General features: G+C 41.7%; 1 protein-coding gene across 1 annotated transcript; it reads left to right on the top strand.

Annotated features, from left to right (window-relative positions):
* Window positions 1–6,647: 6,647 nt before the first annotated feature.
* Window positions 6,648–25,244, top strand: LOC117266498 (semaphorin-4A-like). Its single transcript, XM_033641740.2, has 14 exons — window positions 6,648–6,866; window positions 14,588–14,748; window positions 14,852–14,914; window positions 15,197–15,295; window positions 15,614–15,710; window positions 16,013–16,135; window positions 18,409–18,536; window positions 18,817–18,998; window positions 19,633–19,768; window positions 20,332–20,524; window positions 20,615–20,730; window positions 21,356–21,513; window positions 21,740–21,810; window positions 23,193–25,244. Exons 1-14 carry the CDS (start codon window positions 6,785–6,787, stop codon window positions 23,960–23,962), a joined length of 2,379 nt encoding a protein of 792 aa, XP_033497631.1. The 5' UTR covers window positions 6,648–6,784; the 3' UTR covers window positions 23,963–25,244.
* The last annotated feature ends 99 nt before the right edge of the window (window positions 25,245–25,343 follow it).

Raw genomic sequence — 25,343 nt, forward strand, 5'->3', positions numbered from 1 at the left:
AACGTTAACAAGCTAACAGCTAGCTGAATGTGCAGTTATTATTAGAAACCAGGCCAGCACAGTTTTCAAACATGTAGTTGAACCTTTATGGCACTGCATCACACTTTCTCCACTAGACAGGCGCCCTACAGGGCACCTCATCACGTTTTCTCTAATGGAGGGCCGCCCCAGAGGGCACTGCATATATTTTTTCCACTGGAGGAGTATCCTTAAACGCACTTGATCACGTTTTCTCCACTGGAAGGGCACCTTAGATCAGTGGCTCCTAACTGGTCCAGCCACAGGGTCCAGATTTCTCCTCAGTCATTACTTCAAGGACCACACAGTGTGATATATTCAGCGTCATGTTTGTGTTTGTTCATGTTGTTGAGCTAGTTTGCTGTCTCTGTCATTGAGATGTTTGTTAGTCACTCACTCTACAGCAGGAAACAGCACTTCAAAATAAAAGCTTTGTGTTGGATATTCATTATACCACTTCAAAATGGCATCTAAGAGGGCACTGCTTGTTTTTTACACTGCAAGGGGACTCTCATTTTCTCCAATGGAAGGGCATCGCATCCTGTTTTCTCCAATGGAAGGGCATCGCATCTTGTTTTCTCCAATGGATGGGCATCGCATCCTGTTTTCTCCAATGGATGGGCATCGCATCCTGTTTTCTCCAATGGAAGGGCATCGCATCTTGTTTTCTCCAATGGATGGGCATCGCATCCTGTTTTCTCCTATGGAATGGGCATCGCATCTTGTTTTCTCCAATGGAAGGGCATCGCATCCTGTTTTCTCCAATGGAAGGGCATCGCATCTTGTTTTCTCCAATGGATGGGCATCGCATCCTGTTTTCTCCTATGGAATGGGCATCGCATCTTGTTTTCTCCAATGGAAGGGCATCGCATCCTGTTTTCTCCAATGGAAGGGCATCGCATCTTGTTTTCTCCAATGGAAGGGCATCGCATCCTGTTTTCTCCAATGGAAGGGCATCTATCTTGTTTTCTCCAATGGAAGGGCATCGCATCATGTTTTAATAATAATAATAAAACATTTTATTTATAAAGCACTTTTCAAAGTTCTCAAAGTCACTTTACAGAGACGGTTCAAACACATCAAAAAACAATTTTCAGCAAAAGACATCGAAGACAAAGAGGAATAGCAATGGGAGTTAAAAACAAATAAATAAATAAATGAATAAAAGTAGATTAAACATTAAAAGTAGAACGGAACAGGTGAGTTTTGAGTAGTGATTTGAATGATGGGAGGTCAGTGCAGTCACGGATGTGTTTTGGGAGGGAGTTCCAGAGAGTGGGGGCAGCAACAGAGAAGGCTCTGTCCCCCCAGGTTCTGTCCTTGGTCTTGGGGATGGTGAGAAGGTTGGCATTGGAAGAGCAGAGGCTGCAGGAAGGGGTGTAAGGGTGGAGCAGGTCTGTGAGGTAAGAGGGGGCCTGGTTGTGGAGGGCTTTATGGGTGAGTAGGAGGAGTTTGAAGTGGATGCTCCAATGGAAGGGCATCTCATCCTGTTTTCTCCAATGGAACGGTCCTCTAGAAGGTACTTAATGTTTTCTCCACCTGTAGTAAACCCCAGAGGGCACGTCATCATGTTTTATTTACCACAGGGCGTCAAAGAGAGCAGTCTGTTTTAAATTGCAAAAGGAAAATTTAACTTGAAAATGAAGATACTCTTTACAGTTTAAATTATTCAGAACTGTATACACATGGGCAAATATAAAACACTATGAACTAATTCAAACTTTGTAAAAAACAAAAAAAATCTTTGTTCTTCATTCACATTAGTTGTCACCATAGTAACTACTGTTCCTTCTGGCGTCCACACAAAATGTAAAAAATAAGACATTACATTATGTCATCGTAGATCATTTACAACATCAACAAAACTATAATATATAAAATGAAATATATAAAACTAAGAAATACTACTACCAATAATAATAATTACTATTATTAGTATTAGTAGTATATTTTAGTTTTATATATTTCATTTTATATATTATAGTTTTGATTATTTATTTTATTATTTAAGTTTTATTTATATATTTGTATAATTTATTCATTCAGTTAATTCAATTAATACATGATGATATTTATTATTATATATTAATCAAAGCAAATGGTCTTGGCATTAATGCTAAATAAATAAAAATAAATAAATAAATAAATCAGACACACACTGTGTTCATCATTATTATTATCATTATTACAAATCATAACCATACGACAGTAATTTAACACCGGATAGCGTTTATAGTACTAATGGAGGCGAAATCAATGTTGAGCTGGGATCAATAACTGTCTCCATGACGTCAGGACAGACATGTCTCCTTCATCTGTCCTGACGTCATCACCACAGTGACAACAGCCGGTCCACCTTAACAGTCCACCTTAAGTCACCCTGGTCCGGATCCAAAGGGAGGCGAACTCTGCTCCTCTCGAACTTCACAACTTCAGAATTCACAGCGAACTCCTCTTCATCTTAATCTTCATCTTCATCAGCAGGCGGGAAACAACACACTGAAACTTCTCTGCAGGAGTTTATAATTTATCCACAGGCACAGAAACTCAGCTGTTCACACACCGAGCTTTAACTCTGCTCCGTGTTACACACACACACACACACACACACACACACGGTGCACACACAGAGACCTGCAGCTGTGGTTCGGTCCAGTCGGTACCGATCAGACAGGAGCGGCTCGTGGTGCCGAGCTGACCCAACGGAGGACACGGACAGACTGAGGACAGCTGCACATCAGGTTGGTGTCAGTCTGCTGCAGAGTGTCTCATGTCCTCCTGTCCTGCTGCACGTCACATTATAAACCTGATCAGATAATCGATGACACGCGAAGCAGGTACAATCGATCACTGATTACGTCATCAGGGGGACTTTTGTCTCCAGCTTCAGATCACATGAAGAAGAGTGACGTCATTTAGTTGTTGAAAGACAAACTGCAGGAGTTAGACATCAGTGGTGACAGTGAGGTGGGTCTGTCTGCACTCTGACCTCTGACCTTTGGCTGGAGTTCACTACTGTCTGTGTGTGGGGTGTTGATGGTGCCCAGGTGACGTCAGGTGGAGGCAACATGACAATCTGAGGACGGTCTTTACTTTCACTTTCTCTGGTGAGTGTGTTTACCAACAGTAACCAACAGGATGGGCAACATGTCTCTGAAATCATATCAGGATATTTCAGGGTGATTTTGTGATAATGATATTCTTGACTACATGACACATTAGTAAAAATAATGATTATTGATCTAAGACGATAGATATTAGTAGAAATCAGTGATGTAGTTTCACAGTTCAAATCTTCAGTAAAAACGAAACTGATGTTTCATTTCTTTAGTTTGTGAACAACAACAGTGACTCAGTCAGATTCTGTCACAATATTAATAGTTCAACTGAATCAAATCTACCACTAATTACACATTGATAAAAATGTCCCCTGGGATCTATAAGCTATATATATATATATATATATATATATATATAAATTATCTCTAATCATCAGGCTGTAACCTGACGCTGTGCCAAACCACAGATCCATCTCACGCTCCATTCGACCCTCACTGTGAACGAGTCCCACAGGATGGGAATCAGTTCCACTATTCGTCATGTGATTTGGACAGGACGGGAAAAAAAGTCACTGGGAACGGGCGGGACTGGGAATCAATAACAGCTGCCAAGTTTTTATAAAGTAGTTGAAACTAGCTCCACCTCCAGCAGCTACAACAGTAACATGCTGCTCTAACACTGATGCTTCAGTATTGATAATCTAGTGATGTCATATATGATAATATCAGTCAGAGGAGCCAAACACTACTTTTACTGCAATGCTTTAAAGGGATAGTGCACCCAAAAATGTAAATTCAGCCATTATCTACTCAGCCATATGCCGAGGGAGGCTCAGGTGAAGTTTTAGAGTCCTCACATCACTTGCAGAGATCCAAGGGGAGAGGAGGTAGCAACACAACTCCACCTAATGGAGGCTGACAGCGCCCCAGATTCAAACGTCCAAAAACACATAATTGAAACCACAAAATATCTCCATACTGCTCGTCCGTAGTGATCCAAGTGTCCTGAAGCCCCGACATAAAAAGTTGTTTGGAAAAACCTCATTTGAACTGTGTTTTTAGCCTCATTGTAGCCTGTAGCTCTGACTGCCTCTCTGGGCACCGCGCTCACGTGTGCGCTTTCGCGAGAGACCAGCGAAAGCAAGTGCCCATGTCTCACGGTCTTTTGAGGCTAAAAACAGAGTTCAAATGAGGTTTTTCCAAACAACTTTTTATGTCGGGGCTTCAGGACACTTGGATCACTACAGACGAGCAGTATGGAGATATTTTGTGGTTTCAATTATGTGTTTTTGGACGTTTGAATCTGGGGCGCCGTCAGCCTCCATTAGGTGGAGTTGTGTTGCTACCTCCTCTCCCCTTGGATCTCTGCAAGTGATGTGAGGACTCTAAAACTTCACCTGAGCCTCCCTCAGCTTGTGGGTGAGTAGATAATGGCTGAATTTTCATTTTTGGGTGCACTATCCCTTCAACTACATTTTTCTCTCTCAGAACTGCTTCTTATGACGTGTTGTTTGACCACATCAGAAATCAAATGTGTTTCATTCTGAACAGCTTAAATGTGGAGTGAATGTAAAAATAATTGGGCAATAAATATCAACACACAACATTAGATGTCATATTTGGGTTTATATTCAACTAAGGTAAGGATAAGAATAACTTTATTCATCCCTAAGGGGAAATTAAATTATCTGTCATCTCATCTATTACATGTCAAAGAATTATAAAGCCTGATGGCTGTTGGTATATAGGATCTCCTGTATCTCTCTGTCCTGCATCAAAGAGAGAGGAGCCGTCCACCACAGGTGTTGTGGAGTGGATGATCTGGGTTGTTCATGACGGCCTCGATCATCTTCAGTGTGCATCTCTCCACCACCTCCTCCAGTGTGTCCAACCTGACTGCAATCACAGAGCCAGCTCTTTTGACTAGTTTGTCCAGCTGCCTTGCATCTTTGTGTCTGATGCTTCCTCCCCAGCAGACTGCAGCATAAAACAACACTGTTGCCACCACAGACTGATAAAACATCTGCAGCATCTTACTACAGATGTCGAGAGATCTGAGCTTCCTCAAGAAAAAGAGGTGGCTCCTCCCCTTTTTGTAGAGAGCGTCTGTGTTTAGGGACCAGTCCAAGTTATTATCCAGGTGTACACCTAGATACTTATGGCTTGGCACCACCTCGATGTCCACCCCACAGGTATTCACTGGCTGAAGAGGGGGCTTGGACCTGCGGAAATCTATGATCATTTCCTTGGTCTGTGAGGTGTTCAGGAGGAGACAGTTCTGGTGACTCCAGTCACTGAAGGCTTTTATCAGGTCCCTATATTCAGACTCCTGCCCATTCCTGATACACGTCACAATAGCAGTGTCATCTGAGTATTTCTGGATGTGGTAGGACTCAGAGTTGTATTTGAAGTCTGTCGTGTACAGTGTGAACAAGAATGGAGCCAGGACAGCTCCTTGTGGAGCCCCCGTGCTGCTCATTAGTTTCAGTTTATTTTATTTACAAAAGGACAGTACACATTAATCAGCAGTGTTACTGTAAATGTGCCAGTTTTAGCCAGCTGGCTAATTCGCAACTGCATGTTATCCATGTATTGTATTTTTTAATTATTTTTTTTTACTATAACTGTAACACAACACGGGAGCGGGATGGGACAGGAGTCATTCTTGTGGGAGTGGGATGGGACAGGACTGAAAATCCACTCCCGTGTCCCCCTCTACTGTGAACAAGACCACGAGATACTTGAACTCCTTCACTTGAGGCAGCAGCTCTCTGTAAAAAAACAAAAAACAAAGATGGGAAACTGGCGACGCAGACGGTGAGGTGGAGGCCACATTATAGATATTGTAGAATATTTTTTGTAGCACATCATTTTTGGCTTTTGTCCGTACGTACATTTTCAGTATGGCTCCTGCGCAGTGTTCTCTGGTCACTGAGGAAGAGACTCTGTGGATGATTCAGCTCCTGATCAATGAACACTGAAGGAATTCTAACCAGGAGAAGTTTCAGCTGGTTGTAATTCACAGTCTTCACTACTAGATGTCACTAAATCTGACACACTGAACCTTTAAGAAGCTGAATCAGAGAATTTGTTTCCTAAAATGACTCAAACTGATAATCAATTATCAGATAAGTTTGCGATTAATTTAATAGTTGACAGATAGTCGATGAATCGTTGCAGCTGCAGTCCTCACTGTGCCACCTCTGACTGAACGCTTTGCTGTCATCTGATAGAAAGTATAATTTCCTGTCAGTGACTGTTTTCAGATCAGCTCTTTGTTCGTGTGCCAGCGGGCGTAATATGAAACCAGCGTGGCGGAGGATGTGAAACAAGATGGAGTAAACCTGAGAAACAGAACCTTTCCGTCACAGTCACTCTGAGAAACCGTCTTCTTCTTTTCTGCACATTTAATGACTCTGAACGTAAAATCAAACTGTCCTCATGTCAGGTGTCCAGCTCACTGGCTGTGGACTGATGATGATGATGATGTTAGAGAGGCTCTCAGCCCCCCTCCACCCTCCTCCACCCTCCTCCGCCCCCTCACCTCGGACCACAGTAATGAGGAAGCTGTGGTGAGTGTGTCTTCAGTCACACTCTGTCAGTGCTGAGTGCCGGTACGATCAGAGCTGTAGAGTCAACGTCGAGGAGGATCAGATCTTTATCTTCATCACTCCTTCAGCTGCTCCTCCATCAGCTGCTCCTCCATCATGGCTCCATCGATCCTCCTCCTTCTCGGCCTGCTGAGTCTCGCCGGCTCGCTGTCTCCTCCACGAACCTCCTTCCTCCTCAGTAAGTCCAACAAACGTTTCTGATCGATAATCAATCAGTTCCTATTGTTGATATTCTGATTGTGTCACTGGAGGATTCTGGGAAGAAAAATAAATCTTGATGATGATGATTTTTATTGAACTTGTCATAGTGGTATTGATTTTGTTTCATAATTTAATGAATCACATTGTTAACTTAATATATTGGTTTTTATCAGAGGTCATATTATATTTTTTAATGTTTCAGGGGTGTAGCTAATTATTATGATGATCCTAATTACTGATGATTGTTTGGCCAAGAAAGTGTCAGAAAATAGTAAAAATCTTCATCAACATTTCAGCGTGACGTCTTCAGATGTCCTGTTTTGTCCAGAATCCAAAGACATTCAGTTTATCACGTGAAAAATCATCAAATATTCACATTTAAGAAGCTTGAACAGGTGAATTTATCTCTTTATTTGCATTAAAAAAACCTAATTAATCAGATATCAGAATAATTTCAGATTAATGCTCTGATCAATTGAATCACATGACGTCAGTTTGTTTTATTTTGTCATTAAATATATTTCTGGATCATTTAATGTCACGTGTTATGACAGGTCAGATATTTCATTATTCCGTCTCATTGTTTTCTCTGGATGTTTCCTCCGTGCTGAGTTTGTGAGTCGATGTTGCGACACAGAGCTGAGCCACATGATCAGATCTTCATCCTCCATGATGTTTGTTAAAACGGACGGTGTGGTATAAACAGGAAGTTGATGTAACTGGAAGTTTGGACAGAGACATGTCGTCTGTCTCAGCATCAACACTTCTGGTATTTACATGTAGTGAAGTGTGTCCCAGAGGACGTGTTTCAGTTTGACATTTACGCCTCTTCTTCCTCTCTCTCAGAGTCAGATGTTCAGATTCAGTCGACTCTCACGTCTCGACGCTGAATATGAAGCTTATTATCTTAGCTTAGCATAAAGACTGGGAACAGATGGGAACAGCTGGCCTGGCTCCGCCCCTCAGCATCTCTAACTCTCACTCATGTTTCATCTGGTTTAATTTATCTGAACACACTCAGTGTTAGCACAGAAATGATAATATATTTTTAAATGTGCATCAGACGGCAATGAAGTGAAAACATTTAAATAACTATTGAAGCAGAGCAGCACGTGACACCAGTGCCCCCACCTACACACACCTACACACACCTTAATTAAAGAGTAGCCAGCCCTCAACATCTGCTGGATCGCACCCAACCTATCTATTTATTTATTTATTTATTTATTTATTTTAATGTTAATCATCTTTATTACTCCCTTATCATCACATATTCATGATTTATTTTTCAATATATGTATTGTTATTATTATCATTATTATTATTATTATTATTATTATTATTATTATTATTATAGCTTATATTAAGTGATTAATTCAAATAATTTATTTAGATAAATTAATATATATTATATTATTCATATTTAATTGTTTTTACATTATTTTTTTTATTTTATTTACATTTTATTATTACTTTTGTTTATATTTCCCATACAACAATCAGTAATTAATTAATGTTACTTCAAGTGTAAGTAACTGCAGAATATTCATTAGATTCATTAGAATGATCCTTATTTATTTGGTTTGCTGTGTTTTTTTTTTTACAGATAAATCTGGATAAAGCTCTATTTCTCACCTTATTTTCTTTTTCTATCCTTGTATTTGTTTATTTATTTGTTTGTTTTGTACCTGTAAAGTCGTAAAAAAATAAACATAATAAAAATAAATTAAAAATTAACTGAGAATTTAAATAAAGAAATAAATAAGGATACAATTAGACTTAAAAAATCATAAATTAATAAGAAATAAATTGATAAATAAAGCAGAGCAACACAAAAAAGATCAGCTATGACAGTGACACAGTGAAGAAACAAGTGGATGAAAACAAATATATAGAAACATAATGTGATATGAATTCTGTGCACACACAGAAGCACATGGTCGTGTTTATATTTACTGTGCAAATCTAATAAACAGGACGGGACACGTTCATTAACATGTTCATTAACACGTTCATCAGTGAACAGACTGAAGACCAGAAAGACTAAATAATTAAATCTGCTTCACCGCTGGTAGTCTGAACTGTCCATCCCATAATAACCTCAGAGGGAGGAGTCAGATTACAGCCTGACATGTGGCATTAATGCTAAATAAATATCAACAACATACATCAGACACACGTTGAATCAGTTACTGCTAAACAAACGCTGCAGCTCTGATGATGTCACTCACTTCCTGAGAGGCTTTAATGTGCGTGGGACTTTTCTGTTAAGGCGTAGACCGCTGTGTGTGTGTGTGTGTGTTAATGTGTGTGTGGATCTGTGTGTGTTAATGTGTGTGTTTTAGACGCATTATCTCAGTGAGGAAATGACAGATCCTCAGATGGGAGTGATCAGAGCTTCGATCTGCAGCCTAAATGTTGGTGTGTGTTTCTGTAAACCACAGATACATTCGCTTGTTTCATACGTGTCATATCAGTGTTTCTATAGTGATGTAGTGTACGAGCTGCCTCTGTCATCTGGTGGTGGAGGGGATGGTGGAGGGTGTGACACCGAGGTGAGAAGCTTGTCAAGCTGAAAACGACTGCAGACCAACAAACAACAAAACCAGTTGTGTTTTCATGAGTCATCGTTGTGTTTCCTGTCCAGATAGTGCCACGAAACACGTTTGTTTTTACTGAGACATCGCAGCTTTCCCAGCCGTGATTGTGCCCCAGAGGTTGGTACTTTAAGCTAAAACATGAGTTTTTCCTAACTGTAACTAAGTGGTTTTTGTGCGTCATCAACCACACGTTAACCACAGCTTTGCTAAAATATTAAGTTTCATCATATCTGCTGATTAATGGCGAACAAATGTAACGTACCTGTGGTTTGCAGAAATGTGATGATGCCAACATTTATACTGGCAGCTGGGTCGTCATCCGACATGATCGTCATAAACGTTGCTCAGTTTATGTCTGACAAACATTCACATGAATTTCTTTTCAACATTGTTAATTTGACACCACAGTGATGTCAGCAGTGAGCATCTGGATCCATCATTTATATGATAAATGTTGATTAGTGGAACCTTCCAGAACTTTTACTCTGAATCATATTAAACTGGGCCTCAGGGCCGTCCTCAGGTTAGTGTGTTTCCACAGTTGTGTTCCTCTGATGCAGTTTGTGACTTTATAAGGCTACATCCACACTTACACATCTTAGTTTAAAAAAAAAGGTAACTATTACTATGTTTACACCTGGTGTCTACACTACTCAGGCGTTTTGCAGCCCCTAAAATGGAGATCTGAAAATTCCAGGGTTGTGTTTTAGTCTGAATGGGTGGAAACAGAGACTTTTTTAAAAAAAACAATGACACAGACACTCACGCTCACTTCCTGATTGGGTTTTATCAGTCTCAGTGTGTCAAGTCAAAACCATATAGACCCTTTTAATGTTAGTAAACAGAATTATGTTTTTGGTGGGCGGGGCTTAGCTGGAGGCAAAACAATCCTCCACAGACAAGTTGTGTTGTCTTGTTTTAGACGATGGAGGAAGATGATGTGAGTGGTGTGTTCAGAAACACTCATTGTGAGTGTGGGAGCGCACTCTGACACAAACTGGAGCGTTGATAAATTGGGAGCGCTGTCTGAATGTAGCGTTGGGTTATCCAGAGCAGCGCACTCTCAGAGCAGCAGAGCGCCGAGCGGAGTGAATGTGTGATTAACTTAACCGTTGGTTCATTCATGTAGAAATATAACGCTGCGTTTCTTCCACCAACAGGGCTCTCATTTTAGTGTAGAGCGTCAGACTGAATTTACCAACGCACCATGTCAGGTCACTCACTCTCCGGGACCGCCAGTGTTACTGGAATAAGTAAACACTGACCAACGGGACCAGACTGGCCGACCCGTATGCTCTCACTCAGTGGATGGATGATGTCACAGGAAGCCAATCTTACAAAGGAGGACCACACTTGTTTGTTTTGCTATGGAAGCTAACGTTAGCTAATGTGCTAAAAAGTTAGCGTTGCAGAGAAATCCAATATTCCTCTTAATCCCTCCCCAGTTTCTGATGAGGTGGACATGATAACCCTTAATACACATAACCTTATTCATCCCTACAACAGGAAATACTTTTTCCCTAACCTGATATGAAGTGTGCGCTGCACATGTGAGCATTTTTGATGACGGCCTCCGTCCAGTCCTTTGGTCTTATCACATTTAACCATAGTTGTCTTTGTTTTTGTTGACGGGCAGTGGCGGCTGGTTTTGAGCCATGACTCCTTCTATTCTGGCTCCCAATAACACAACAAGACAAACACATTTTAACACTCCTGTGGAGCCTACAGCCCTGTGGGGGAGAGGCAGCTGCACCTCCAGGTGACAACATGATGTCATCGTAACGTCGCCTCTAAAAGCAGCTGCAGATCAGACATTCTGCTTCCTGTTTACACACGACACACACATGCCCAGTGTCTGTGAATGGTCATGTGATAAGTGTATTCTGGTGTGTTAGTATGGACAGAGTTTATTTCTGAAACTTAAAATGCTCGTGTACAGAGATCCCGTCAATGTGGGCGTGGCCTCACTGTAACAGTTATTTACATGAGCTGAACTAAGTGTGAAGTGTGACATGTTCATATGTCACCATCGCTGCCACTCATGAGAGATTAAAAAACCCCACAAAAACCCAGTCTGAGTCACAGTTACCATGGAAACAGTCATTCATTCATGGCTGTGTGAGACTGGTAAGGAGAAGTGAATCCAACCACACAAACTGAAACAGACTCTGATGGGTATCAGTTAATATTTCTGGATATTTCATCACTGACATTTAGTTAAGTTAATTAGACTGATAGTTAATTAATTTTCAATAACTTGATACCAGGAATATTTTCACACAGAACTATTTTGTCTCGTGGTGAAAATCGCATACACTTATATTCATTGATGAATTTAAGGGCATCATAAAGAACGTGGTGACAGAGACATGTGCATGTTTTTCTTTAGAGGTCGCCATGTTTGAATAGTTGTTGTTTTATTGTATTGATTTTTGTATTATATGTTGTATTTGTTGCATTTTAAATGTTTTTGATTGGCTGCTGCCTCGGCCAGGTCTCTGTTGTGAAAGAGATTTTCAATCTCAGTGGGACTTCCTGGTTAAATAAGATAAAAGAAAAATTGTTAGGGTTTGTTATCATTCACATTTGAACTGATACTGCTGCAGAAAACCTCAAATTTGGTACCAATACCCAACGGTGCCTTTTTTCAGTACCTTTATCTTCCTGTGGCTGATAACAAAGATGTAATTTTTGCAGTCAACAGATGACTGCAGCCTCCCAGTTCCATGGGCAGCCTCCAGTTTCAGGGTGCTTTACAGTGTTTCCGCCTCCTGTCTGAACTCATTCAGGTGCGCCCTTAGGTACTGAAATATGGCACTGATTGATTTAACGTGAATCAGTAGTCAGTAGTACTGAGGTAATTCAGTTGGTAACCTTAAAGTACTGAGTTTGGAACTCAACCCTAGTAATCATGCATCTGTGTGGAGTTCCCCAGGGCTCAGTCCTTGGTCCTCTTTTATTTAACATTTACATGCTTTCGTTAGGCCAAATTATACAAAACAGTATCATCAACTATCACAATTATGTAGTTGACACACACCTGCCTGCGGTCATTTTGTCTTGACCAGTGGACATCACTACAAACTGACTGGCTGATGAAACAGGTGACGTGCTTTAAAACCAGTGGCCGGCCATTTGACCAGCTGTGTCAGGTGACACCATCAGCCGGCTCGGGTCGAGCTCAGACCGGCCAGTTCACACCGCTGCTACTTTTCTCTGCAAACAGTTTCGTCTCATCACGAATCTTTGGTCTGAACCAGATTTTTGTGACCTTTGTCAAAACACAGACTGAGGATCTCGATCCTGCTGATTCCCCTTTGATATATGGAAGAAAGAGCCCACTCAAAAATAAAAATTATGCTTTGGACATTTCATTTTTTTCCTTACAGTCCTCAACAGTCCCACTCTCAATATTGTCCTCATCTGGTTCGACGGGGTCTGATCTAAAACTTTACACTGCTGATACTGCAGTGGACCAAGTAACACTGGGCGCAGCAGACGGCTCTGTTTGTCTGTAAAGTGGTACAAAAGTGTAAAAGAGTCAATAGCCCCAGCAGCCCTGGTTTTTATTGTCTATGGCAAAAGCTCATGACACAAAGAAATACTGGGCATGAGTTTAAAAACTGTACCTTTGAAGGCATTTTCAAAAATCTCAGTTTTAGTGACATAACTCTGTTTGTGTGTAAATGAAAGGCCAAAAATATCATATCAAAAGAAATTTGCTTGTTGCTTCGTGTAGCTGCAGCCTTGTGTCTCTCGTGTCAGGTGGAACACGTGTGTTGAGGCACTTGTTCTCGACGGCCTGTCGTTGATCTGCTGAGGTTGGACTGAACCTCGTTCGTGTCTGCCACATGAATAAATATAATGTAGAATCTTTAACAGAGAGAGGACACAGTGTGTTTGGGTTCAAACGAAGTCTGACAGACAGAATCGTCGCTGCAGATCACGAGAACATGTCTACTATGAGACGTTGCATATTTCTGTTCCTATTTTAAACCCTTATCTCTGTACAGTTTCTGTGATCAGTTTCTCTGCAGCTCTGAACCACATCCTCTCCAAACCTGGACCCACTTAAGCAGCCTCAGAAACAGGAAGTGGTGCTGTCTCTGTGCCGTTCTGCTGATGATTGAAGCAGGCGATGTTATTATTTATTGCTCTCTGTTCGCCCACCTCCTGCTATAGTCACAGTCTGGTTAACACTTATAACCAGGTATTTGGGCCGTCGCTAGATGTGAGAAGAACCACAGAACATTAATAACCCTTCTGTTTCCACACATGCTGAGAACAGGTGCGTGATGGGAAGGCTGAGGCTGCCGAGACCACCGACTAACTGCAACTCTGTCTTTTATCGTTTGAGAATCAGTGGTGTTGGTTTAGAAACTGACTGGCTCAAGGTTTTGGTTCTAGTTTAATTAGATGTAAGTGCAACACAGTATTGCTGACGACTCTGAAGACGTTGAAAAACAGTGCTTGATCAGTGACTTTGAGCATCAGACACTAACAAAAAAAAGCCGTCCCTTCATGCAAGCATGATACACAGCCGGTTGCTGTTATTGTTTAACACTGATTTTGGTTTAGCAACTGACGTTACTGCTGATAGCACCATTCTGGTTGCTGTGGAAACATAATGCCCACCCTTTGATCTCCCTAGCCGTGTTGACACTGCTAATGGTGCTAACAGTGGTGCTAAAGGGGGTTTGCTGCGAGACCAGAGGGCGGGCACAAGGTTTCCATAGCAATGCTGTTGGGTCGGGACTGTGTTACCGATGAATGAGCGTTGCTGCTAGCTATCTCCCAACAGACCCGGGTAGTGCACAGAGCAGTAAACTGAAAAGCAACAGAATGAACCTACAGACCGACATGCAGCTCAAAAGTATCATCAGGGGTTAACCACTTAAATTTTAACCGCTGATGTCCCTAGGCTGCGTCATTACCCCCGGACTAAAAACAGCTGTAAATTTTATTTCCACACTGAAAGAACGCAGCAGCCATGTCTGGAGTCAAACCCGCTGCTCCCTGCTGCTCCATCGCCTCGCTGCTGCTGCTTTTGCTGCTGCGCTCCATCAGCTGTGTTGTTAACTGTTGTGTTTGTGTCCAGACTCTGCAGACAGACCTCTGGTCTTCTTCAGCCTCCCCAACGTCCACAACACAACCACACTGTTGCTAAGCGACGATGGATCCACCCTGTACGTAGGGGCACGGGACGCCGTGCTTTCATTGGACGTCAATCAGAGTGATGTCATAAGGCTGAAGAAGAAGGTGAGCGTGGGCCAGTTTACTTTAACGATGCTTCGATTCATAGATAGTTAAGTTAAATGATTTCATCTGTAATGTTGTGTGTTAACGTCTGATGTCTGTGCAGGTGGAGTGGAGTCCGTCTGTGACTGAAATAAACGAATGTCAAAATAAAGGGAAGAGCGCCGAGGTGAGTATGAGCACACACCTCTGTCCTCACTGACGTATTAAATGATCTTTGGCTCTGTCTCGTCTGGTGGGAACATTTTCTGTAAGGTGAAATGCTGCAGTGCTCAGCTGTCCTCATGAGCCAGAGAAAACACGAGGCGCCTAGCAACCTCCGCCTCCAGCTGCTGAAACACTTTCTGTGTGAACGGGGCCTAAAATGAGCGACTGTGTGACGAAGCTGAGCAGAGAAAGCTTTGAAACATGTTTTCTTTGTCTGTCTGTCTGTCTGTCTGTCTGTCTGCAGGTCGACTGTCCAAACTTCGTGCGTGTTTTGCAGCCAATAAACTCCACCCATCTCTACGCCTGTGGCAGCTACGCCTACAGCCCCCATGATGCCTTCATCGTACGTAATGTTTTCATTATGTTTTATTGATTTTCAATAATCTACATTTACACAAGTTCAGTTTGAATCTGCAGGACTGGAGGATTTCCATTTAATTAATGTTTCTTTACACTTCCACTCCACCACATCTCAGGGAAACATTAGTTTTTACTTCACCACATTATCTGACAGATGAAGAAACATATGATTGGACTTCTTCTTGTACTGACAGTATTTATGTAACTGCTGTGTCAGAACTTAAAGAAATGATGGACAGATCTATGAAACTGAAGTTGAAATGAACTGAGATGTTTGTTAAAGACTTTTTGTCTCCTGCAGGACACAGAGAGCTTCTCGATGGTCCAACACGTCGAGGCTAAAGCCAAATACCGCTGTCCGTTCAGCCCTATGCAGACGAACACCGCCATCACCATCGGTCAGTCTCCTCTCTGCTGCTGCAACCATCACATGACTGAAGTTTGTTCACGACAAAAACACTGAACAAGTAGATTTAACGTGGTTCAAACACACACACACACACACACACACACACACTTCCTGAGGAACATGTGTGTGTGAGACCTGCTGCACATTAACATGATATTTTGAAGCTTTCTTAAATTCAGTCAAAGCCTTTTGTTCACATGTTACTAAACTGGACTCGAGGACATCAGTCGCTCACGTTCACACATATTTAAAGCACAAACATTTTCAGATTGTCTGTTTGTTTGCGTGCAGACGGCGAGCTGTTTACCGCCACAACAACCGACTTCAGAGGTGTCAAACCACAGATTTCTCGACACTTCAGCAAAGATGGCCGCCATGACGTCAGCCAGGACACATCTGTCAACTTACTGGAGGGTGAGTGACACGAAGTTTGTTAGAAATCGTCAATTAATTAGTGACAAGGGTCACAGATAATCGATTGTTGGAGTCATTTCTCCAGCTGCGTCTTTCCCAGAATGCTCTTTGTGTTTTGATCTGTCGGTCAAACTGAATCAGCAGAAAGAAACAAAATTGAGGAACAAAGACGGAATAAAGAGAGAGAGACGGCTGCAGGAACTGAACACATGTTTGAAGGAAGGCGTCATCACTGGCAGGACGGGTGGTTCAATACGTGGATTAAAAGTTCACCCACAGTCTCACAGAGCTGCTGGAATTTTCAGAGAGAAATCTTCTAAATTTAATAATAATAACAGTAATAATAATAATTGGTGTTTGTACGCTCCACCCTGGTTTTGCTTTAAAAGCACACTCTGCGACGCACTTCCTCCACTTCAGTTTGTTACAGCAGAGCTCTCTGATGAGGCACAGACCCGTCCTTTACTTGTAAACGTGCAATAGATCTGGAAAATAATTTCAATTAAGCTAAAATGTAACTTGTATTTATCAGCCAGCATCTGGATAAATCCCACGTTAAAAGTAGAGATGAAACCATTTCTTTGGAAGCAGTGTGTTGATAGAGGCATCCTGGTGGATTTATACAATAAAGGCATAATGAAATCATAATAATAAAAGTCAATAAAAAAGACAAACCAATACAACAAGATAAAAGCAATAAACATAGAATACAAATAACAGTAAAACACACACAATAATAAAGCAGTTAAAATCACTGAGGGGTCGTTTGAAACAAGCAGATTTTCAGAGGTGATTTAAAAGCTGAGGCTGAGTCTGCAGCCCTGATCTCTGCAGGCGGGTCATCCCAAAGTGTTGGAGCTCTGACTGCAAAGACTCTGTCACCTTTGTGAATTAATCCAGACCTCGAAACAACAACAAGAAAAGATGCACCTGAGGATGCAAGGGGTGCAAGAAGGAACACAGGGCAATAAAAGATGTGTTATAAAACTTGGAGCGAGGCCTCTCAGGGCTTCATAAGTCATCATTAAAACCTTAGAATCAGTTCTAAAAGCAACAGGTCACCAGTGTAGGGAAGGATCAGTGTGATGTGGTCATGTTTTCTAATCCAAGTCAAGACTCTGGCAGCAGAGTTTTGGATGAGCTGGAGGAAGGAGAGGGATTCACGATCTCTTAACTCAAACATTCAGTTCCACTACAGCTTCCCTGCCAAGCTCGGATGTGCTCTCTAATGTGGTGAAAATATTTGGTGCTGGCCACGGGGCATCAGAATACGACTCTCTGTTGATTCAAAGTTTTATCAATCAGTCAGCCTAGGAAATGATCTTAACCGAACATTCACAGAGCAGGAAGGAAACAATGAACTGAACTGTGAGAGAACATCACGGGAACTCAGATCCAGACCAGTGCAGTTTAAAAGAGTAAACTGGGTGTACTGGTCAGAGCCAGCATGAGTTGCTGGAGGTGTGGGGCCACATGCTGTCATCCTGCCCTATTGCACAAAAACTCTGGTCTGCCGTACATGAGAATATCAAAATGATCCTTAAATTAGACGTCCCATTCTGTCCAAGCTTGTCTGTCCTGGGTGATCCCGTCCCTCTGCACCTCAGGCAGTTTAATCTCGTAATATTGTGACTTTATTCAAGTAGATTTAGAAATTTATTCTTGAAGTCTAAGATTTCTTTTTCTTTCACATGGCCCTAATCCTCCTTCGTAGGACGAGCTCAGCTCTCTGCACTTTGTTTTGTTAGACTTGAATTTTTGTTGAGGACCTTGTGGTCTTAGAAACTGCTGCCACTGAGAGAAAAATGAAAACCCTGATATTTTAAAGCCATAAAAACCTCACTTAGATATTCCACATTTGACTCTACTTTCAGCCAAACCACAGCACGGTGAGGTTTCAAAAAACATCAGACTGTAGTTCCTACTTTCTGTCCCCAGTGATTCATTTCCTCTTTTTGTTTCAAAAAGTCCCTCTAAAAGTCTCAAACACGTCTGTGTTCAAAGATCAGAACATGTTGCCATGTTTTACACCTTCATCTACAAACTCTCAGGACTCGGTATAAAACCTTCCCTCATCCAGAACTGTCAGGGTGCAAAAGCTGGTCATCATTTTATAAACTGATGGTGTAGCTGAAACGGACAAGATCCTTTAAATGATTTCTGTATCATCACATTTCCTCCGTATCAGTCGCTCAACTCTCACATCTGCACATGTAGACCACATGGCACAGCACCCTCAGTTTCCTCCTCTGTCTTCACTTCCTGTATTTCAGAGCCAACGTTTGTCGGCGCGTCGGCAGACCAGACGGAGAGCAAAGTCTACTTCTTCTTTACTGAAGTTGGGAACGAGTTCAGCTTCACGGACGAGCTGCAAATCGCCCGGGTGGCCCAAGTCTGCAAGGTGACAGTAAACACAGATAATGTGATGATGAGTAAACAGATGTGATCACAGATACACTGCTGGTGATCAGATAATCAGATTTATAATCAAAGCTCGATCCAGTTAGATGTGTGACAGGACGACTCTGCTCTGTATGTTTGCACAGTCTTTTTAGAACGTCCTCATTATAAATAGATGATACTTAGTGTGAACAGTTTGTATGTACACGGAAAACAAAATGCTGTACAGAGGTTTAAGCACACTGACAGCTGACATGTCGTTCTCTTCTCTGTGTTCACAGGATGATGTTGGCGGACTGAGGACTCTGCAGAATAAGTGGACGTCCTTTGCCAAAGCCCCTCTGCTCTGTCAGGTTCCCAAACAGCTTCCCTTCAACATTCTCCGGGATGTGTTCACACTCCCGCCACCAGAGGGCAGCAACGACTCAGACACTCTGTTCTACGGTGTCTTCACCTCTCAGTGGTAAGAAAACAAACGACGACCTGATAAAGATCACGGACGAGGAACAAAGTTATACCTTGTAAAACCAAAAGCCAGTCATCATGGAGGTGTTTTTAAAAGCCCAGTCTCTTTTACCAGCCCAGTGTAGCTACACATTTTGACAAATAAAGGTCTGTCTCAATTAGAGGCCTGGTCCGGTTGCCAAGCAGTTCTTTTTTTATAGAAGTTCTGCAGATGTATAAAACCAGGTTGTTGCTACCTCAAATTATGTTTCCATTCCTGGATTACCCTGTAAGTTATTCATACTCCTTCAGTCTGTGAGGGTCCTCAGATCAGAAGAATCAAAAGGGTTTTTCCTAAAAAATAATCCAAGTTATGAGGATTGTTTTAAGTTGGATCAAATAAATGATTCATATTGCATATATTATCTGAAGCCTAATTTTCATCCAAGTAATATTCATACTGGTTTAAATAAATAGTTTGATTGTATTTCCTGATCTTTGCTGAGCACCAGTTTTGTGTGAAAGGAATTAAAGGCCTGTCCCAAATACAGACCTGTTGAGTTCATACATTTAAAAGTTTTTAAAGTAACCTTCTTGTAGATAAGGCAGTTCCTCTCAGTGATAAGATGAGTATTATCTCTGGTCTTCATCAGGTCCTCGGGTCCAGAATCTGCCGTTTGCGTCTTTAACCTGCAGGACATCAGGACGGTGTTTGCTGGGAGCTACAGGACCTTCATGGAGACCCACCAGTGGAGTTCAATGACAGAAAGACTCCCCTACCTGGGACAGGTGAGAAGGTCACATTCACACAACGTACAGAGTCAAATGCAGAAGATAATCAGTCATAACGATTTAGTCTTAAATCAGGTTTTGGGATGTCTTTTGATAATATGTCAGCCATACATCTTGTTTATTTGATTTTATTTTTCAGTTTTAGAAAAAGTGCATATATAAGTCATTACAATTTAAGACTGTTACCTGGCTTAAACAACCTACATAGCGAATTTATATGTTCTTGTGTTACCATAAATACTGCAATCTTTTACATTCTAAAACGACTCATTTCACTTTAACATATAAGTGAAATGATAAACCCCCACACATGGGACGTTCACCCACACACCACAGATCATATAAAGTGAAGTGTTAAAGAGACTTTTAAAGGCATTAAGAAATATCTGGGAAAAAAATCAGATGTTGTGGAACAAAGGAAAACGGTGTCCCTCAGGGTTTGATTCTGGGCCCAGCGTTGTTCTCATTAATTTGAACTCCAGGTCTGTTTTATTTAAAATACTGGTTTAACTCTGTCATTAGATGTCACTGTGTGACTTTCCTCTATGTTCTGCTCACAGTGTGGACTGGACAAAGCTTCAGACTCTGAATTAGCGCAGGTGAAGAAGACTTTTCTGACCAGCAGCAGCGTGAAACCGATCGGAGGTGGAGATCCAATTCTTGTTTCTTCAGGGCAGCAATACAGTCACGTGTCTGCAATGAGGACGCAGGGAGCTAATGGCAAACAGTACACTGTCCTTTTCCTTCTTACAGGTGCGACATCACACAGAACTGATGATGTTCACAATCAGAACAGTTTTAACCTTCAGATAACCTTGTTCATTATCTGTCTGTGATGTCCAGAGTCTGGATTCCTCCACAAAGTGGTTCTGTTGGATGGGGATGTGCACGTCATTGAGGAGATTCAGGTCTTCACTCAACCTCAGCTGATCAAAAGTATCGTCCTCTCTTCCTCCAAGGTAAAGCTCACACCTTCTGAGCAGGTTTAGATATTTCACTCAACAGTCACCATTCATTCGTTGGGTCCTCGAACCTACTGAGAGATGATTTAGATTTTTCAACAGGTAAAGATTATGCTTCAGTATCTGTACTGTTGTATCTACCCGTTAACACTGAGTCTGCAGTTGCAATAGGGCATTGAGGGCAATGTTGTGGACATTATTTAAATTACAGGATTAGTGCATCAAAGTTATCAAGAACCTTGATTTATCAGGCATATAAATCACAGAATGAACAAAACACTTGTCTCTCTATTTTCTTTAAACTGTATTAAAATCAGTTTTTAGAAGAGACAAACTTTAAACCAAATGATTTGATTAAAACACTTGAAAAACTTGAATAATATCACATGCAGTTAAATAATGACATAATGTTTTACAAAATGTGGCTCAAATGGCATAAAGATATTCCAGTTTTTTAACATGAATCTGCTTTTTTCTGTATTTTTACTGTTTAAATCACCGAGTCTGCTGAGGGAGACGATAGGGTGAAGCTGGTTTGGGTTTGGGAGTAGAAGCTTGTGCATTATTTAGTGTCTGTAGTTTGTACACAGAGTAAATGTCACCATGTCTCCTGGTCCTGTAGGGGGCTCTCTATGTGGGGACATCAGAGGGCGTGACTGCTGTACCTGTGGCCAGGTGCTCCATCTACAGAACCTGCAGTCAGTGCGTTCTGGCCAGAGATCCTCTGTGTGGATGGAGCCGGACCGGCGGCGTCTGCACCAGTGTGGATCACGACAACATGTACGTGAAACTGACTGTTACCTCTGAACATAAGATGTGAAGTTTGTGTTGCAGCCTTGAAGTAAATATTAGTCGGGTCTGTTGAACAAGATTCACTGAGTTTTTGTGGGCATCAAATACTCAACTTAAATGACAGGCACCAAAGAAACTGCTGCCTCTCTACACTTTCTCTGTGGCCTGATTTGGCCCTCTGTAATGACTGACAGGCTATTGGTTTACTCCTCAGGGCTCAAGACTTGGAGGGCGGTAACGTGGAACAACAATGTCGGGGACAAATCAGGGGCAGCCCGGTCAAAGGTAACATCCTCCTCAGTAAACATATTAAATCTACAGATGTGAATCATCTCCAGGACATTTTGAAGTCATGTTAGAAACCTGTGGGCTGAAGTTAACGTCTGATCATAACAGTCCTTTCAAGGTTTACCATGTCCTCCATTTTAGCTTAGCATGTCAGCGTGCTAACATTAGCTAATAGCGTAGTGCAAGAATTACTTTTTGTGCAGCCAACATGGAAGATAGCATCACCCTGGATCCCCAACATTAAGCCAATGGGATTTTTCCATTTTGGATCCCACTTCAGGCTAGCTAATGGTTAGCTTTTACTAATGCTAGCTAGCTAGCTAACAAGCATTAAACTTGCCACCATTTGAAACGAGCCAGATTTTAACTGTGTTCATGCATCAGTGTGCATGCACCCTGGATGTCCTTAAACAAAAAGCACGACGAGGCTGTGAAGCAGCATTTCCTGTGATGATGTTCTGTAGCATAATTTAGCTACTTGTTAGCAACCATCTTTTTTAGGACATGTGAGGGCTTCAGTGAGGTATTTTTATGTCGTAGAACAAAACGTGAAAGTCTCTTAAGCTTGTATTAACCACAGAGCGTATTTCAGGCATCTTACCAGAAACCAATTGACTTAAAGCTTTTGTACAGCACTTTGGTCAGTGTGAGTTGTTTTTAAATGCGCTTTATAAAAAAATTTGAGCTGAGTTCAAGACGAGGGAACCAGGAGTGAGAACATGAACCAACTCTAGGCAATTGTACAACTTTGGAACAACATGAGTCCCTGATTCAGACCAAAGGAGACGACTCTAGGGCTGACAGCAGCCTGAGTGTTAGGAATCATTCCTGCACCACTCTGTCAGCAGTAAACACAGAGTCCAGCTGAGGCTGATGGGAATGTCATTAGCTCTGCAGGTGTCTGATCATAAACCAAAATATTGAAGTGTTGACCCGATGATGGCGCTAGATGAAAGGTCAGAAGATCACCAAAGTTATTACAGTTCATCCTGAGGGGAACATGAATGATGGACCACAGTTCATCACAAACCATCCAATAGTTGTCGAGATGTTTCACTCAAAACCAAATCATCATATTCAGTAGGATCTATTGTCTCGACACCATCAATATTTGTACTAAATTTTATAGAAATATTTTCAGCAGTTACGGAGATATTTTACTGACAGACAAACATTTCAACATTAAGGATGGTGGTAAAACAGTTGAGATTCATCCTTTCATGGCATAGTTGTTGAGATATTTCAGTCTTGACAAACTGACAGACTGATTTCCATAGAGCCGTGTTGCTATCATGGCTAAACCCTGAAAACACCGACCCTTCCTCAGCACCGTCACCACCTCTCACCTGTATTTTATCTAATATTTTTCTGTCCTACAGAAGTCAACGTTAAATTCAACGAAGTGGTGAGACTTGAGTGTCTGAAACCTTCCGGCCTCGCCACTCTGACCTGGACCTCCCCTCAGCTCAAAGGCCAGCAAGACAAACTCTTTATCCAGTCAGCTGACGGCAGCCTGAGCTTCCTCGCCTCTGATGACACCTTTGGAGCCTACCGCTGCGAGGCAGAGGAGGGCGGGTACAAGGAAGTAGTCGCAAGCTATGATGTCCGGCAAGTTGCTTCTCCACGCGCCATTAGCCCCTTTCCAAAGGCAGATGAATACCATGAGACCAAAGACGAGACCTACGAGGAGATTGTACTTGATGAGCCAGTGATGTATACGACGCAACCTTCAGGAGTCACAGAGGTCGACCAGATGGAGGACAACGGCGATAAATCAACGGCCATTTTGAAAGATGAAACTGTTTCCAGTAAAGATGATTCTGAATCGAAACATGGATTTGAATACGGAGTTTTGGGCTCCACCCCGTCCTCCAAAAAAGACGCCCATTCCTGGAATGAGCAGACTGATGAGACTCACGTCAAAGAGAAGAGTTACTACAGTGAGCTGGTCATTGTTTCCCTTCTGCTGGTGACCTGCATCTGCATCCTGATACTCGGAGGCCTCCACATCTGGCGCCAACGGAAAACTGGGGTCAAAAGTCCTCTGGTCAGTCCAGACGACTGCAGCAAAACAATCCAGTCCATGGAGAGTGTCCCCTCTCTGAGCAGCCCAGAGGACACTGGTCCTGAGGTGAAGGTGGTGGACTAATCACGCCAAGAGCTCGTCTCATGATCCTATGTGGTGAAATCCTCTTGCTAAAGTCAGATGTTTCAGGTGCGTGTCAGTTTGAGCTGGCTTCAGTTTCTGCTTCTCATCTATTAACATTGACACAGTGAAAACTATTTGTTTCTCAGAAAGCTACCACGCCATCTCAAAGTATTTTCTAAGTTATGACTGTTTCCTATCAAGGTAACCAGCCGACGGCCATCTTTGTTTGCATTGGACTTTTTTAGGATTTGTGCAGTGGACTGAATATTTGAACACCCAGATGGTTTGAAGAGTCTTTGAGGATTCTGGAAATACATTCACAAACGTTTTGGTAAACCACCTTCTGGGTTTTTAAAGACTGCAGGATAAATATCTCTGATTGTTACCACTGTGACTCGAGTGCAATGATAATACATCAAAGAAACAATATGGTGGCACTGCAGCGATAAGTCAAAGAAGTGTTTAGCCTAGCTTAGCATGAAAACAGGAAACAGGGGGAAACTGTTAGACTAGTTCGATCAATCAGTCATCTATTCATTTGTCACATGGAAGTATACAAAGCACAACTCTCATCAGTTAAACTGGATCCATATCAGGTTTTAATATTGAAGCTGATGAAACTGGTGAACATCTTTTGATCTGACTTTAGAGAAGTTTTAGACGTCAAGAGGATTTTATGAAATGTCAGAGTGTCTTTAATAAACGGTTCATTATCCTGTGAGAGACTGGAGAACACGTAACGATTGTTTTAGTTTCAGCAGTAAAAGGAGAAATGGATTTATTTCATCCCTAAAAACATATTTTCTGTCTGTTTGTCTCCTGTTAATACAGAGAAACTAAATCTGAACTTAACAGGATCATTTCACTGCCAAAAAACTCTCATCAGATAACCACTGAAATGATTTATCTCAGACTTTTTCCTTCAGTTTTCTTTTTCAGTTTTTCCTGAACATTTGTATCTGTACTAACAGGAGCACGGTACTCTACGTTATTGACAGGTACATTGTTTGTTTAGTGTAATAAATGAATGACAATAAACAACTTTAAATATTCTTTTAAAACAATATATATAAATACCAGGGGTCGGCTGCACAAAACACCTTAAGTTAAGGTTGTTGTTTAAGTCCTAGTTAAGGTTTCCTCAGAATAAAATCAGTTGCACAAAATACGCTTAAGTCCTGTCCTTACGGTTTCCTTAAAAAGTATTTATGGTTTTCTCCTTGTCTTGGTCTTATACTTAAAGAATGCATTGACTGTTGCACAAAAGACCTTAGCAACCAAAGCAAGGTGAAAAAAAAGTTTAAGGTCCCTCCGACTCTGTCTTAACTGTAACATGACTGAGTTTATGGTGATAAATGAAAAAGCTAACACACCCTGAGCA

The sequence above is a fragment of the Epinephelus lanceolatus genome, chromosome 10 (genome assembly GCF_041903045.1).
Source record: "Epinephelus lanceolatus isolate andai-2023 chromosome 10, ASM4190304v1, whole genome shotgun sequence".
NCBI lineage: Eukaryota > Metazoa > Chordata > Actinopteri > Perciformes > Serranidae > Epinephelus > Epinephelus lanceolatus.